Source organism: Tyto alba, unplaced genomic scaffold (genome assembly GCF_018691265.1).
Source record: "Tyto alba isolate M040663 unplaced genomic scaffold, T.alba_DEE_v4.0 Super-Scaffold_3, whole genome shotgun sequence".
Lineage (NCBI taxonomy): Eukaryota > Metazoa > Chordata > Aves > Strigiformes > Tytonidae > Tyto > Tyto alba.
The window spans coordinates 975,083-992,642 of NW_024881304.1; the positions used below are offsets into that span (position 1 = coordinate 975,083).

Genomic DNA, 17,560 nt, shown 5'->3' on the forward strand with positions numbered 1-17,560 from the left:
ATTTTGTTCAAGAGAGCTCAAGCTTTGATTCAGCCTTAAGACATTGTTGCTCCCAGTTGATCATCCTATGCCAGTATGTTGTCTTTTTGGCTCGGGAGCCCATGGAGGTGAGCATGCAGAGATAACTTTCTCCTCCTTGCATACCACAGGCCTCTCTCTCTGCCACCTTTCAGCCACAAGATCCCACAGAGTAGGAAGTGCAAACTTACTGCCGGCCTCCTGTTTTTATTGCTCTGCAATCCGCAGTGAGGTTTTGGTTTTCATTTTTTTCTTCAATTGCACTATTAAAACAAAGTGTTGGTGTGAGGGTGGGGGATCACTCACTACATCGAGTGCTCAGGGAGATTTCTGCCACAGGATTCTCACTGCTGCAGTTGTTATCCTGTAGTTAATCAAGACTTCACACTCAAATATTGTGTGTGGTAGCAGAATCTGTACCTGTCCAAACACTGCCTAGGGCAGTGGTTTGTACAGTTGCAGCGTAAGAAAGGGGGTTGATGTGGACACTGAGGCGCAGGAAGCATCTCAGCTGGGAATCATGCCAGTGCTTATGAAGCCTTTCCCTGAGAGGGAGGACTCTGCTTTCTCTTATTTACTAATTTTTTTTACTCTTATTTATTCTTTTAAGAGAAGTTGCTTCTGCCAGTACCTGGGCAATTACTAGAGGACTGCAGCACAAGCTGAGGTTTCATTAGATTTAAAGGAAGCGAAATTAAAGGAGAGCTCATACTGTCTTGGCCCTTCCAAGTGAGCCAGGACTCTCATCTGCTGTGTGGGGAACAAGGGTGTTGGACTGAGTCCTTCCGAAATATCTCCTGAGGTCTGGAAATGCAGGAGCTGGAGGCCTGAGCACTTCAGACAGCTAGTATAGGAGGCTGTGGCAGAGCTGCCAGGGGATAGCTGCCAGCTGTCCTATTCTGATAATGTACCAGGCTCTTGCAATGAAGCAGCAGGCTCCAAGCCTCCTTACCTGCTCAGGTGAACCTTGGGACTTAACCCCACTTTCTCTGAGAAGTGACCCTATCTCTAGCATACCATAGATGTGGCAGGAACTGGGAAACATAATTTTGCTCTTAGCCCTTTCAGCTTAGGTGATGAGGAGATGGGAGTGATAACCTCTGCAGCTTGCTCCTGAACAGATATGTGGCTGGTTGAGAGGCTGTCAGGTGTCTTGTAGGGGGAGAGGAAGGTGCAGTTGTGGATGCGCTGCTCTTTGCTGGATAGTAATGCTGCAGGCAGGTCTGATACTTTTGATTCTCCAGTTGGCCATAAGGGCATGGGTGAGAAGTGTATCCTTCCAGGTCTTCCTGCCTCTCAGAAATGGTAACCTTGCTGAGAGTGCATAGACCTTCTCCATGGGTAACTTAATATGCCAGGGGCAAAGGCCAGTGCAGAATAACAACTTATTACCACTGTAAAAGCACACAGTGCCTCATGAAGAGCTGGGCTTCTCCCATTGTGGAGCTAACAGACAAGGAGAAAAAATCCCAGAGGAATAGAAGACTTTGTATACGGAAACAGGGATGGGGCTATGCAATGCTGAAGGGTTTTTCTGCACGCAGACTCTCATTGCATGCATGTGCACAGCTTCTTCTTGGGGGTGTCGGAGGAAAAGACCGGTGAGAGGGTGAACTCTTGTAGCTGGGAGGAAGGGTGGGGGATGTGGGAAGAGGAGCTTGCCCTGCGGGCCCAGGAGAGTCTGAGAAATGCTTCGGTCCCTTCTCTGCTTCCTGCTCTTGGGTATGGCCCAGAGCAGAGGTGGAGGTGGGTGTTCAGCAGTGCTGTGGGGTTTGCTTCCACTGCTAAAACCAGTCTGTGTTTAACTGGGAAGAAATAGGATGATATCCTTGTCTTGCAGAAATAAGAAGAGGAGAAACCACTCTAGAGAGGGAGCAAAGGCAGTTATGCTCATCATCTAAGCTCACCTTCAAGCAGCCCTCTCACTGAAACACCCTGCTGTCTACCTGGAAGTAAGGTTAAACAGGTGAGCACAAACGAAGACTCAGCCTTGATGTGAGAAAGAAAGAAAAAGGCACAGCTGGCGACAGTCCCTGCCTTGCCCGTTGGAGCTGGAGGTCGGGAGCGCCCATCGATCTGCTGCTATCAGGGCAGACACCTGGGTATCGAGGCCAGCAGCTGCTGCTCGGCGGCTCCTTAGGGCCAGCCTGGAAAAAGCAGAGTAAATGGCCTCGCCTCGCTGCCCCGAAAACGCCCCTTCGCCAACGAGCGGCCGTACCCGGGTTGCTCTGGCCTGGGGCGGGAGGGGGTGGGGGGGCGCGATGGCGAAGCCTGCCGGGAACTACAACTCCCAGCCTCCTCCGCGGCGCGCACCCCCCCGCCTGTTCGAGAGCGCATGCGCAGCGCGTTCACCTCGCGCGAACTCCGTTTCCCGGGAGGCCGAGCGCGAAGCCCTCGACGCCTCCTCCCTCCCCGCCTCTCGCAACGCCGCCCTCGCGCGCCGTGACGCTGCCCCTGGCGTGGTGACGCTCAAAGTGTGTGCCCGCCATAGCAATCGCGGCCGCCGCGGGTTGTGCGGGGCCGAGCGCAGGGGCCGGGGGGGGGCAGCGGCGGCGACCCAGCGCGGAGGGCATCGGGCAGGTACGGGGCGCCGGGCGGGGCGGGGCGGGCCGCGCCGCCGCCGCCGCGCTTCCCCCGGGTCGGTTGTTGGCCGCGGCCTCCGCGCCGGGCAGGGGGAAGGGAGGGAGGTGGGGGCAGGAGGGGTCGCCTCGGGCCGTGAGGGAGCTGCCGGGGGGGCGGGTTGGCCTCCGCGCCCCGCCCCCACGCTAGAGGGCGCCCTCCGCCGCGCGGCCGGGGCGGGGGCCCGGCGGGGCCTGTCAGGCTGCCCGGGGGGGGCCGGGCCTGCGCCGCGCCCGCCCCGGTCCCTCCGCCGGCCGGCCCGCCCCCGCCGCCCGGGCTGCTCTTCCTGCGCCGGGGCCTGCCGAGGCGCCGCTCCGCCGGGCCTGCTCGGGCAGGCGGTGGGGAGAGGGAGCCCTCCGGCTTGGGGGCCCACCGTCAGCCCCCCCCGTGCTAACCGCTAAGCCTTCGGTTCAGGGGGCAGCGCCGGCGGTTCCTCCGGTTGCGGCCCCGGCGGACAGCCCGCTCCTGCGAGGCGAGCGGCAGCGGGCTGGCGGCGCGGTGCGTGCCCTGTGGGAGCTGTCAGGAGCTGCGCGCCTCCTGTGCTAAGGGGGGGCAGGGTCCTCTGTCTCCTTCCAGCCGTGTAAAGAGGAATTGATGGTGAAACGGAGCCTTGTGGGGTTTGGTTTTTTTTTTTTTTTTGCTTTTTTTTTTTTTTTTAACCTTCCTTTTTAGACAGCGGGAGTTTGTTCCTGTTTTTTCTTTGCACTTGTCCTCATAGATCGGCACATAGACCCGCGTTCGTTTTGCAAAAGGAAAAATTCAGGAAACTAAATAACTTCGTGGTTTTCCCTGGCCTTAAGAATATTTTCACTGTAAAAAAAACCGATGAATTTTTAAACAAATATGTAAAGCAACATTAGGAATACGTTCTGTAGTGACAGACAAATTGAAGTTCTGTTAAGGGTTAAAGTGGGAAGTTGAACAAACAAGGACTTCCTTCAGAGCTTCACTTGAGTATGATACCAAAGCATGATTTTATTCTCTGTAGATTGTGAATATTTAGTTATTTTGTAGCACACTTTCTTCCGCAAGTGAACTTCAGTGTTGACAGTTCATTATGCTTCAGCGCTAACTTTGGCATGATTATTTCAGACTCAACAGGTTTAGGCAAATAGCTGTCACATATCTCATCCATTTGAAAAATAATTGTGATGAGAGGGAGTTTTTTTATTTAAAAAAATAAGGAATTCTTTGTGTTAAAACATAAATATGGAAGAACATACAGATATTCTGCTCGGCTTGCTATGTATTTAACTAGATTCTAACTCATGAGTGCTTAATTTTCCCTTACGGTGTTATTATGTTAGACTTCTCATTGACATTGTGTCCTTAGCCATATTTAGAATCATGTTTAGGAACAATATGAAATTTGATTATTTAAGCTAGGTCAAAGCGTAGTTAGAGTTTGAGTTAGCACTGCACAAATCCTCTTGTAATTTTTGTCCACGTATGAATTTAAATGTGAAGTCTTCCTACAAAGTTAATTAAAATTGATTTTTTTTTTTCCTAAGGTATGATTTTTAGTTTTGTTAAGTGGCTCTTCAATTTTCCATTTAAATTGAGAAGGTATGGATTTTCGCTTGTTTTTCAAGTAACCAAATTGTTGGTTTTCAGATTCTATGAATAGATTTATCCTCACTTAAGAGGTTTCATACTTCAAAATGTGTATCTGTATTGAAGTCGGTGTGTTCAGAACCTCATAATCCTTTTCATGAACACAACACAAATCGATAAGTGAATGACCTGTAGTAGTGTTGCAGTCAGTGTGATGCTCCAATACGTCAAGGAATGGAAGGGTGAAGCTGAACTGCTTGAACTGTACCGTGCACTCTGCAAGGTTTGCAGTTGGAGATCAGTGGGACCTGTATTTCTTTGTTGTTCAGAGGTGTCTGACTAAGGTGACTCAAGCACTAAGGTGTCTGAGATTTCAAAACACGCGAGTGCTTCTCGGCATCTGTGTGGGAATAATTCTTTGGGTTTCCCTTTTCTGTAAGATTTTTACATCTTAAGTTCAGAAGAGTAAAATGCTCTCAAAACTTTTGTATGATATTGGAATACTACATAGTGTTTAATATTAAAGCGATACTGTGCACCACTGTGTGTTGAAACATGCATATGTGGCTTTTCAGTGGGAGTGTTCACAGTGAGTGATAGTTAAGGTTGTAAATACTTGACTTTCGAAGTCAAGTCCTTTGAATAAGTACGATTTGTTAACATCAGTTCTACTGATTTTAAATATTGTATTTTGACAATAGTGCTATTTGGAAAAAAATACTCAATTCTTTATATATTTTAATTGAAATCTGTAGTAGGCTACGATTATCAAATCTTATTTAAAAAAAAATTTAAAAGTCCCATGGATTTAAATCCACAATGTGATAGCTGCTCCCTGTTCTGCTAGTTCCTGGAGAGTGATTTAAAATTGAATTTGTTCATCAGCTTGTCCAAGGAAAATAGTGAAAGTCAGAGTTGCTCTTGCAGGCTGCCTTCTCCAAGAGGCTGGGTATTTTTATGACAGTTACAGCTCAGTTCATGTTATTTATGATCTTGCTCTTTCTGCAGAGTTCTTCACTTTGATTTAGATGGAATTCTTGAAAAAAGTGACCGTGGTAGGAGTTGCTTTGGTTCTTGTATTTAAAAAGTCATTTACCTGCCACAATATTCCATTCATACATATTTTACTGCTAATGTGCACTAATATGAGAGTTGTGGAAGTAGATGCTTCTGAAATAGTTTTTGTTGTTGCTGCCCTTTGCCATGCCATTTAGAATAGTCAAGTTTATTTGAAGAGATTGGGAATAGATGCCATGTCTTAGTGAGATATTTACTTTCATTGCTGTGTACCTATAGAAAGGGTGGCATTTTTAGGTTTTAACTTTATTTCAGGAAAGTAGTTGTGTGTCAGTACCAGTTATTTAGACCCATAATGTACTATAGGTGAGTTTATTCTCCAGGTGTTAGGGACAGCTGGGATTTTTCTGTTTTCACTTGGTTATGGTGTAGTGCTGGGTGCCCCCGAGTGAGCAGTTTAGTGGTATTCTTGGCTGGAACTTTGCTGACCTGTTGCAGATATTGCTGGACCTTTCTTACCCTCTAGCTGGAATAATTAAGGGGTGTCAGGGGAAGTAAACTGTTCTTCAGATTGCAGGAGAGCCTGTACAGGCCTCATACAAACTCTGGGGTCACAAAGCACTTTTTTTCTGTATCCCTGGGGTATAGAATGAAGGGGGAGAGGTCTGAAATGGTTGAATGCAGATACCGTTACAGCACTTGCATTCTGAGGCTCAGAGTAGATTTGTCTGAATGTTTATCTGTGATATTTAAAAGCTCAGAAGTGCTGCTGGCAAGCGTTGTTCAGTTAATGAAAAAGGGAATGGAGCTTTATGAGGTTGGAATAGTCTTCCCTTTCAAAGGTGTTTCGGGGTGTGTGTATACAATCTCATTATGCTCTGTTGCCTGCATCTAGGTGGTGTTTTTTTTCCAAAGCGATTTATGCATTTGCATCAAATTTCCCAGTCTAGTTCTGTGATGAATGAATAATGAATGATCTAGATAAAATCATAATTACTTGTCATTTAGAAAACATCATCTTTCTTTATGCTTAGGTAGGTTTTTTGTTAGCATGCACTCACTTCATATAGTACTTACCAAAATGGTGTTCTTCACACTAGGTGTCTTGGAGTCACACGTTTATTTTTCCGTAGTCTTTGGGTGATGATTTTTGTGCAGTTTTTGCCAGTTTCATCTTCATCCAGGTGATCTTCACTTCTTGTCTCCCATTTAACTAACCAGTCACAATACATTAAATTCAGAAGCACCTATGAGACAGGAGGTAGAGCTGTAGGGTTGTTAATCCATTCCCTGAGTGAGAAAAGGTTTTAAACCAGTTAGAGGTATCCAATACTGTTAAACATGGCAATGTTTTTCATAATGAACTTGTGCTATAAATGCTTATGTAATCTGTGTTGACCTGTGACTCCCTTTATAGTCTGTCATTTGACTGATTCCTGAATATGTATTTCAGGAGTTGATGTGTGTGTTGCTGTCTTAAAAGTATCTGTACTTAACGTTGTTTTGGAAGTTCCTTCTCTGAGTCAGTTATGACAAATGAATATTTAATCTCATGGCAGATGGATATTGGCCATGTTATGGCTAGTGAACTGCTGGAAATTTTTGTGCATTTTGGATGTGAAGGAATTTCTTTTGCTTTGATTTCTCATCCCCCCCCCGCCCCCAGCTTCCAATACCAGGCCAATTTATAAATTGGGATTGGGTGTGCCTTCCTCCTGAAGTTACAACTCTTCACAGCAATCACAGTCTGTCAGATTGGAAACTAAGGCATAGCAGTGTTTTGGTCAGTCAGTCAGTTTGGTCTGTTAATACTTCTAGTAGATTTTTATCAGACTGACAAAAATTGACACCTGGAAATTGAGAGGCTTAAACAGAATTTAGAGTGATAGTTCCTTTCATTAAATGTTACCTTAAGAAATTGCTCAGTACTGTAGGGGATTCTCACTTTTGAGGATGGGAAGACAAATCTGTCAGCTGCTGTCTTGCAAGTAAAGGCTGATAAACCTGAAGGAATTGCTCCAGTGCTCCCTCCTGTGATCATTCTTCCTTCTTTCTAGAGCAACTGACTGTTCTTGGAAACCTTGAACAAGTAGTGATGCCATGACCTGCTCTGTTTCCCAACTACCACTCTTCTGGTGCTCCTTCCACTGCCTGCAGCTGCTCGGTGCTGCTGCCTTCCACCTTCTTGGCAGTGTGAAGCTAAAAAGGGAATTCTTGGCACTTTCACTGCTGTCTGGAGGGTGTTAAACCGGAATAATGACACTGATCATAATCTTGCTGGCCTGGCTTTGTTGTTTCTTGAGTAAATCCCTGAGCAAAAGCAAAGGACTAACTCGGGTCTGCTCATGGAATTCAGGTAGAGTTTTAAAAAGCTTCTATACCAAACACGCTTGTGGTTAGGTGTGCATACTTCCCATCATGGTCAGGGTTGTCATACACCAGTTAAGACTTGTGTTCAGAGTGTGTGCATGTTCTTTATTCTTCAGGCAAAGGACCAAAAAGAAACTTCCAGCTTTGAAAGTGAAGTTCAACAATATTCTGCCACTTATTCTTCTCTTTTTTTCACTCCTTGTTGCTCTTTACTTGCTTCTTCCAAGTGATTTGTAATATTTGATTTAGATTATTTCAATGAGTATAGCAAAATGTTCATTGTGTGGGAGTCCTTGCTCATTTTTCTTCCTTTTTTTTTGCTTGTTACTTCTGCCTTAGGCTAAGCCATGACTTCAGGATCAGGGCATGTGGACTCCAAGGCTGAGCTCACTGCTTTGCTTGAGCAATGGGAGAAGGAACATGGCAGTGGGCAAGACATGGTCCCTATTCTCACCAGGTAAGATCTATTAAGTAAATTCCTGAATCTGAAGTTACTTGACAGCAGCTTTTACCAGGTTTTTGCTTGAGGTTTTTAAGTACCTGATTACCTGTTGGTAATTCATTTTATTGGTCTGGAAGTTGAATTATAAGTGTGATATTTAAATACACCTTATTCTTGGTAAGAAGCTTATATTGCAAAGATCTTAGAGAGACTGACTCTAAAACATGAATTCAATTCTCTGAAATAATAAAAGTCAAGGGAATTGTTAAATAGTTGAAATAACTTTGGTATCCCCACCTGAAGCTTGGAAACTGTTGATCAAGATTGAAAGCTATGAGGATATATTCCATCAGAGTTGTGTTGTGGGGTTGTGATTGTAGTAACATCGGACAGATAAAATGAAAGGATGAGAGCGACTCCTTGGATGAATCAAGGGGGTTATATTGCAAAGATTTCATTGAAGCTCATAGGGAATATTTAAAGTAAACTTTTAAAACTTGATTTTTTTAAAGCTGAATGTTGATTGACTGGCATTATATTGTATGTGTAAGGAAAATATTCCCTGGACCAATAAATTATTTTCAGGAGATGTGTAGGTACTAGTAACACTGTTAATTATGAGACATCTTCTATTACAAGAGAAACATTTGAATTATCAATTGCATTTGTGGTTTCCCAAGCCAGGCCTCTCTTGGGTAAACAGCTATTACTCTTCCTTTAGCAGGAGATTCATGGAAATTCCACCCAATTCCTCCTCGTGCCTCTGCTGGCAGACCTGTGGCCTGCCTAACACACGCAGGAGAGCTTAACCGCACTTGTATGTTAAGAGCAGCCCAGGTTGCTGTACTGCACCGCTCTGCATGTTGGGTCAGACAAGTCAGTGCACAGATTCTGAGCTGGCACTAGGTGGAAGCAACAGGAATCTGGTGGAGCTTCTTTGCACAGATCTGTGCCAATCCCTCACCTAGTGGGCACAACTCTTTTGCTGTTCTTACTGCCTTTTAAAAGTAGCAGCACAGAAGAGGGAGATGAGCAGCAGAAAGCCAGTCCTAAACACTTGAAAATGAGTAGGTCTCTTGAAAATCATGAGACATGTTTTGGTGTATCTGTCTGATTTGTGTCTTGAAGGAAACATATGTGCTATTTCAAGGCTTTTTTCTTGCAGGCATAAACAGTAGAAATTTACTATATTCTAAGAAATTTAAAGACATTTGAATTAAACATGTGTTTTGTTGTGTTTATAGCAGTCTGGCACTTTCTGCTCCCCCTCAGCGCCTTGAGTTTCCTACATTATTTATGCCCAGACAAGTCTGGTAACTCTTTTGGCTCTCCAAAAGGCAGAGTGGTTATGGATGGTGAAAGCTGGGGTGTTTTGGCTTTATTGGAGATAATACAGGTTTATTTAAGGTAGATAGCAAGGGAATCTACTGGCTGTGGCAGAAGTTGGATTTACAGTGCTTCAGGTATCAATGAAAGCCATATGTCTGTTTGGAATAGAGGGTGTTAGATATAGCACAGGTTTAAAAGAATCTGCTGGAAGAGATGCTAGGAATCTTCACCAACTGGAGCTTGCGTTAGCTGATGTCCTGAAGCGAAGTAATGCCCTTGCATACATACATTGTTTTAGACTTAAGGCAGAGGAAGCTGTGGTCATGCTTGTTGGTGAGTCATGTTTTTCTACTTCCTTCTGCCTTCTGAGCTATTTGGAAGAAAAGTTCCCTGTGTGGATGGGGGTCCATTAAACGCAATGCTGAGGCAGCGTATGTGGGACTGCAGTAGTGAGTGTTTCAATGGTAATAGGACGAGAACAGCAACAGTGTGTCTTACAGGCCACAGCTGAATTGTCAGTTCCAAATAAGTGAGTTCTCTGGATTTATGAACTCTGAAGTGTCAGAAGGTATTTAATTGAAGAAATTGTTTGGAAAGTGTTTCAGCAAACAGCACATATTTAATATATATGGCGTTCAAAAATACTGTAAATTGAAATGATCCTGCAAGAGCATTAGTTCATAGTCTGAATGCAAGTCATGTTCAACCATTCTGACAAATCCTGGGAGTCAGATCCTTCACTTCATCCCAAGAGCCTTTCTCATAAAGAGAATAATTCAGCAGCTTCTCAACATGCTTCATCTCCACAAACTGAGCATGTTGTGATATGGGATCCTAGAGCATCTTACGCTGTTGCAATCTGTTGTAAAGGCTCAGATTGGTCATTAATGCCACATGGTGGCATAGAGCAATATTAAGATGGCTTTATATTATGCCATGTAGATCACTGAGAGTCTTGCAAAGTTGACATGCTTTTATATATACCACTGCCCCTTCCTTCCTTGCCCCTAAGGTGAGCTCAGTTTGTGGCAAGTGAAAGTGAGGATCTGACTTAACTTTCCAATATTTGCAGAGAAAGTAGTAAAGATAAAAAAAAAAAAAAACTATTCAGAAGTGAGGGGAAAGAACTCCTACCTCCATGTAAAACCTAGATCTTGCCTGCAAACTCTGAGGTGACTAGAGAACTGATAGAGTGCTAAGTGAACAACTGAAATCTTGAAACCTTGAATAAAAGTTCAGTCTTTTTGTGAATTGTTTTTTGTTAAAGACCTGTGTACCATGTGCCTATGTTATGAGGCAGGAATGAGCTTTGTTAGTTATTTGACTCTCCTGTGGTTTCAACCCAGAATTGACAAAGCCGTTGATCTAGATGGATTCATCCAAGTCACTTCACAAACCACCTTTGTATGCATTAGTTAAAAGAAGGGTATTGTAAGCAAGCTTGTTTGTTTTTGTTTTTTTTTTTTTTTCCTTGTTGAAAGTCAATTTTAAAGGGGCAGTGTTTTTTTTTTTGTTTTTTTTTTTTTTTTTTTATTTTGGTCAAACAGTTGTAACTAATTGTCTCAAAACCCCCCATAATTGGTGATTCACATGCCTGTTTCATCTAGGCTGTGATAATGTTGTTGTCCCTGAAACCACTCAGCAGCTTCAGCTGGCATGGTGTTTGGCTGCCTACCTAAATAGGATGGGCTGATGAGAATGTTATGCTCACTTTCCATGCTGCTTGTCTGTCCTTTCTGGCACATCATCAGACTAGTGATTATCACCTAAAAAGACATGACAAGTCTAGGGTGCAGCTTCTCAACTCCCCATTTGTCCCAGTTATCTGTCAGCAGGCACCCCTCAAGCTATTAGTTCTCACGGAAAAAAAAATGAGGAGCTGGCAGTGGAGTATTTAAGTAATTGCTTTTGCCAGAAATTCATGAGAGCTCAAGCTGTGCCACCTGTTAGCAAGGGACACAATTTGCATCTCTTCACATTCAGGCTTACTAAAAGTAAATATTAAAACCTCACAGGATAAACAGTTTGCTGAAAGATAATTGTCAGATCAGAGACAAGCATGAAAGTTCTGTGCTCATTCCTGATGAGCTAATTTGCTGTTCCTACAATCTGGGCAGGCTTCATAACATCATCCTCTGTTATACTGGCAAGTCAGTTCACAGAAGCAGGACTAAGAACATTTTTGCTTCTGATTGTCTCTAGGACCACAGGATATTTTCTGGAAAGTTAACAGGAATGGAGCAGAAGTTAGTGGCATTCTGTAAGGGAAATCCTCTGTGAAAGACAAATATTTTTCCAGGGATTACTGCAGCCTTCCTGCATTTTTCCTTCCCCTATAAAAAACTCTGCCTAGATCGCTACCCTGAGGTATTAAGACCTTGTTTTAAAATGCTGTGCTGCACATAGATTCTGCACTGCACTCTCGACCTCAGCAGAGGGGCGGGAATGAGGTTTTATACCAAGGAAATAAGATTTAATTTGCTAATGTTTTTTGAGTACTTACCTTTATTTCACCTCGAACTGCATATGTTTCTTCTGTAACACTTCATGGAGGAAGACAGTGGATGACTAAAAAATTATTAATTTCTTGACCATGAGATAATCTCCCTCTTCTTGATTTTGTTTAAATAAAAATAATAATTCATTCCCTTGCTGCTCATTCTAAATGAGTTTGAGCATAGGATTTCTTGTGTCTGTTGAGACTGCTTCTCAGCTTGAGGAAAGACATAGCTTCAAAAAAGCCTTCAATTTTTTTCAGATACAGAGGAACATTTAATGTATTTTGAAGGTCTATGAATAGAGAGCTGGCTGAGTTTCTCCTTGTCTTATCCTTTGCGGGAACTGACACATGCTAGAAAGTTAAGCTTTCATGGAGTTGAAGGGATAAGGTGAACAGAGATTACACAGCACTTTACTAAATATTAAATACTTTTATTACACAATATTATTAAAATCTAATATGCAAAAATATAAAATATTGCATAGTCAGCTTGAGCAGCTGCCCCTGCTGAATAGGAAGGGGGACTAAGTCACATATCCAGGACTTACTCTACTGCAAAAGAAAGACTATGGGATGTTGAGAAGTACTACTCAAGCCCTTTATTTACTCTAGTTCTCTACAGTATGTGTAGTAGAATATCACCAGGACTCTAACACGGGTAAATAAAAAGGTGTTGGCTCCTCCAGAGTGTCATGCTTGTGCATCACTGGGAGGTTGATACAGGTTCACAATGTTTTGGAGCCCAGTGCAGGGGTGAGATATTAGAGGCAAGTCTCTTTTCTGACCCCTCTATTGTGAACGGTCTGAAATCCCCAGGTGGCACTGCCTACTGATCAAATGGAAGTTGATGAGCTGTTTTGTAGTACTTTGACAGATAGGCTGCTGTGAGGAGCTCTGCACTGGGAGAAGATCGAGTGTGAATTCTGCTCATTTGATGTTGTTCCTTCTGCAGAATGTCCGAGCTGATTGAGAAAGAGACTGAAGAGTACCGCAAAGGGGATCCAGACCCGTTTGATGACCGACACCCAGGTAAAATGTCCCCAGTGGTTTTGGTAGCACCAACTCTGTCACAATGGATACCTGGTAATTCATAATTAAGAGTAAGCAATTTTTAGCCTGAATGTGCCCACTGCTGATCAAGGTCTGATAGTGCTTTTGCACTGGGCAATTGTGCTCTGTAGTGCTAATATCTGGCAATTTTGATGTTTGCTGCAAGATTTTGAGGCTCTGGGTAGAGTTTTGGAAGAGTGTTGCAGAGGCTGATTTATGACATAAGGGTATGATCATGTTAACAAGTTGTAGTTAATGTGAAGTAATAGGTGTTAGATGGGCAGAGAAGACAGTCTGTCTTGGCTTATCTTGAATTTGCTGTTGAGTAAGTGCAGTGCTTTAGACTAGCTAAATACAGCCACTGATGCTTTTTATCTTGCTATCCTTAGATTTACTTTTTTTTTTTTTTTTTTGAGATGACTTATTGCCAAGTTACTGGAACCATTTGCCTGGCACCCGCATCTTCACTGTCTGCAGAAATGACAGTTTAATACTATTGGACCTCTAAATGTATTGTGATTTGACTAGTAGGTGTTCTAGGGAGGTAATGCCTACTAGAAAAAATGTTAAGTCAGTGAATAATTCACATGATTTTCTCTGTAATTTGCCTTCTGAGAAAGGTCCTGCTAACCAGAGTATTCCACAATCAATTTGAAGCTAGCAGTTCGGTATTAATGTTGAGGTCTTGAGGTAGGTAGATAAGTCTTTTCTTATTTCTCCCACAGGTCGAGCGGACCCAGAGTGCATGCTTGGTCACTTACTGAGGATACTTTTCAAGAATGATGATTTCATGAATGCGGTAGGTTTGCACTGAGAATTGTATCTTTCAATTCCTGACGCCTTCTTATGGTTTTTGTTTACTCCGTGCTGGTTGACCTCAGTATCTGTTTAATATTTATTTTACTGGTGTCAGGACTATCTTTTCCATAGCAGTGGCTTTTAAAATGAGTTTAAGTGCCACTCGTTTGCCACTGCTAAAGTGACTCAAGGAAAGGGGAGTTCATGAGCTGTTCGGGAGTGCTGGAATATGTGTAGTAACAATTGAATCAGTTCGTCTCAAGGTTTATCAGTCTCTTTAATTATGCTTTTAAACTTGTATTAGAGAAGCTACCTTTTCTTTAATTTCTGTAATGGAAATTAATATCACTAATTCCAGTGCCTTGTCTCTGAATACTTAAAGTGCCAGACTGCTTGTAGGAGCAGAGGAATATGTCAGCTCTAGGAGACTCAGGCAGAGAATTAGGTGGCAAGTCTGGCTTTCCTCTTGCATTGCTATACTCGAACATGAGTTAATAGCTAGAATTTTTGTTACCCTTACATTCCTGCAAGCACCTGTATCTACACATTGCTGTAAGGACTCTGACAGATTGCTTGCATGTAGCTTTCTGTCTTAAACGACAAGTGATAAACAAGCATGGATGCCATTAAAAATGTGAAATTTTTATGTTAACTTTTTTTAGCTATTGCCTTTTCCTGTTTACACTGTTACTGAACTACAGTTATTTTTCAAGCATTTGTCTTTACAGATCAGTTCAAGATTTTAGTCGGTGAACAGCAGATCAGAGGGGAATTCTGTTTCTCAGAGAAGGAATGTTAGCTTCTGAGGCACTGCAGGTTAAAGGCTAGTCATCTTGAGATCCAGGGCTTACATACTGACATTTCTGACTTTCTCATTTTGCTGCTGTGGGAATTGTAAGGCTTGCACTGCACTAGTTTTGGTCAAAGTTGTGTTTCAAACCAACTCTGTTCCTGATCTTCTCTAGCTAGTGAATGCTTATGTGATGACAAGCAGAGAACCTCCACTAAACACTGCTGCCTGCCGTCTTCTTCTGGATATCATGCCGGGACTGGAAACAGCTGTTGTCTTTCAGGAAAAGGTATCATCTGTACTAAGGCTTGGTATTTAAGCTTGGTGTATCGTGTACTCCAACAGTTCTTCCCGTAGGAGAAACCAGTAAAAAGCCATATTGAAATCCTGTCTCTGGGAGACAATATATTCATGGTTTGGGGCTTTTTTGATCTTGGCTAGTTCAGCTGATCAAATCTTGGGTATTTCACAGCTTTTTAAGGTACAACAGGACTTATTCAAACATAGGAGCTGGAACTCAACGTAATGTTTTGGTCAATGCTGTAATTTGAATTGTTATTTTACAGGCCTGTGAATGGTGCAGGCTGTATAGAACATGAAGACTTGCTGTAGGAGTCTTGCCCAGTAATCCCCAGCTACAGCAGAGTGATAGCGTTATTAGAGCTAAGTGATAAGCAGGTCATACTTTAACTAAGCAGTCTAAAATCCACGTGCTTTGTGGGGATTATCTGGAACTGTGATGGACAGCTGAATCAGACTTCTGTATATTGACAAGTACGGTTTTCTGAAGGAATGCAGAGAGCTGAAAGGGAGGAGAAAGTAGATTTCACTCCTGAGTCAGTTTCCCCATCAGTAAAAATGACTGTAATGTTTTTCTGAAGTTTGGAAATCAGCTAGTGCTTTATATAAAAGTTCTAAATTAATTTCTTTACTATTGGGAATATGGATACGAACTCTAAAGCATTGTAAATGGAAAGAATAATGTGTTCCCTATGCGAAGGACTGAATTTCATTTGAGATCTTTGTGATCTGTCCAAAAGGCTAAGACTTTGAGACTTTATTTTGCTTTGAATTTTTTTTTAATCGACAGCTCCCTATTTATGGAGGTTATAGATTTTTTTCTTTTTTTTTTTGGGGGGGGGGAGTAAATTCCTCTGTAAATTTAAATTAATTTTTTAAGTTAAGTTTAGCACTTGAGGACATTTTTGCATTTGACCTGAGAATGCGTAGAGCCCTGTTAGGGCATTGTGGGCTCTTGTATGTCAGAGGCTTTAGGCAATGCAGCTCACTGGCAGGGGGGTATGGGGGTGCTGTCCTGGTCATCAGTTGGGGCTCTTGGGGGGGGGGATTGTGTGTGTGTGTGTGGGGATTTTGTGTGTGTGTGTGTGTGTGTGGGGATTGTGTGTGTGTGTGTGTGGGGATTGTGTGTGTGTGGGGATTGTGTGTGTGTGGGGATTGTGTGTGTGTGGGGATTGTGTGTGTGTGTGTGGGGATTGTGTGTGTGTGTGTGGGGATTGTGTGTGTGTGTGTGTGGGGATTGTGTGTGTGTGTGTGTGGGGATTGTGTGTGTGTGTGTGGGGATTGTGTGTGTGTGTGTGGGGATTGTGTGTGTGTGTGTGGGGATTGTGTGTGTGTGTGTGGGGATTGTGTGTGTGTGTGTGTGTGGGGATTGTGTGTGTGTGTGTGTGGGGGATTGTGTGTGTGTGTGTGTGTGGGGATTGTGTGTGTGTGTGTGTGTGGGGATTGTGTGTGTGTGTGGGTGGGGATTGTGTGTGTGTGTGTGGGTGGGGATTGTGTGTGTGTGTGTGGGTGGGGATTGTGTGTGTGTGTGGGGATTGTGTGTGTGTGTGTGTGGGGATTGTGTGTGTGTGTGGGGGGATTGTGTGTGTGTGTGGGGGGATTGTGTGTGTGTGTGTGGGGGGGGATTGTGTGTGTGTGGGGGGGGATTGTGTGTGGGGGGGGGGATTGTGTGTGTGTGGGGGGGGGGATTGTGTGTGTGTGTGTGGGGGGATTGTGTGTGTGTGTGTGGGGGGGGATTGTGTGTGTGTGGGGGGATTGTGTGTGTGTGGGGGGGGATTGTGTGTGTGTGGGGGGGGATTGTGTGTGAGTGTGGGGATTGTGTGTGTGTGTGGGGATTGTGTGTGTGTGTGTGGGGATTGTGTGTGTGTGGGGATTGTGTGTGTGTGTGGGGATTGTGTGTGTGTGTGGGGATTGTGTGTGTGTGTGGGGATTGTGTGTGGGGGGGGATTGTGTGTGTGTGTGTGGGGGGATTGTGTGTGTGTGTGTGGGGGGATTGTGTGTGGGGGGATTGTGTGTGGGGGGATTGTGTGTGGGGGGATTGTGTGTGTGTGTGTGGGGGGATTGTGTGTGTGTGTGTGGGGGGATTGTGTGTGTGTGTGTGGGGGGATTGTGTGTGTGTGTGGGGGGGATTGTGTGTGTGTGGGGGGGGATTGTGTGTGTGTGGGGGGGGATTGTGTGTGGGGGGGGGGATTGTGTGTGTGTGTGGGGGGATTGTGTGTGTGTGTGGGGATTGTGTGTGTGTGTGGGCATTGTGTGTGTGTGTGGGGATTGTGTGTGTGTGTAGGGATTGTGTGTGTGTGTGTGGGGATTGTGTGTGTGGGGGGATTGTGTGTGTGTGGGGGGGGATTGTGTGTGTGTGTGGGGATTGTGTGTGTGTGTGTGGGGATTGTGTGTGTGTGTGGGGATTGTGTGTGTGTGTGGGGATTGTGTGTGTGTGTGGGGATTGTGTGTGTGTGTGGGGATTGTGTGTGTGTGGGGATTGTGTGTGTGTGGGGGGATTGTGTGTGTGTGTGTGGGGATTGTGTGTGTGTGTGGGGATTGTGTGTGTGTGTGGGGATTGTGTGTGTGTGGGGGGATTGTGTGTGTGTGGGGGGGGATTGTGTGTGTGTGGGGGGGGATTGTGTGTGTGTGGGGGGGGATTGTGTGTGTGTGTGGGGGGGATTGTGTGTGTGTGTGGGGATTGTGTGTGTGTGGGGATTGTGTGTGTGTGGGGATTGTGTGTGTGTGGGGATTGTGTGTGTGTGGGGGGATTGTGTGTGTGTGTGGGGGGATT

At 44.2% G+C, this 17,560-nt stretch overlaps 1 protein-coding gene across 3 annotated transcripts in view; it reads left to right on the forward strand.

Annotated features, from left to right (window-relative positions):
* Positions 1–2,470: 2,470 nt before the first annotated feature.
* The window catches only part of DCAF1 (DDB1 and CUL4 associated factor 1), a 59,861-nt gene continuing 44,771 nt past the window's right edge, over positions 2,471–17,560 (forward strand). For all 3 annotated transcript variants that reach the window (XM_042799824.1, XM_042799825.1, XM_032984100.2), the window contains exons 1-5: positions 2,471–2,598; positions 7,918–8,035; positions 12,802–12,878; positions 13,625–13,698; positions 14,663–14,776. In XM_042799824.1, the coding sequence (XP_042655758.1) occupies positions 7,926–8,035; positions 12,802–12,878; positions 13,625–13,698; positions 14,663–14,776 (375 nt within the window). In that variant the 5' untranslated portion in view covers positions 2,471–2,598; positions 7,918–7,925. The remainder of the gene's footprint in view (positions 2,599–7,917; positions 8,036–12,801; positions 12,879–13,624; positions 13,699–14,662; positions 14,777–17,560) is intronic.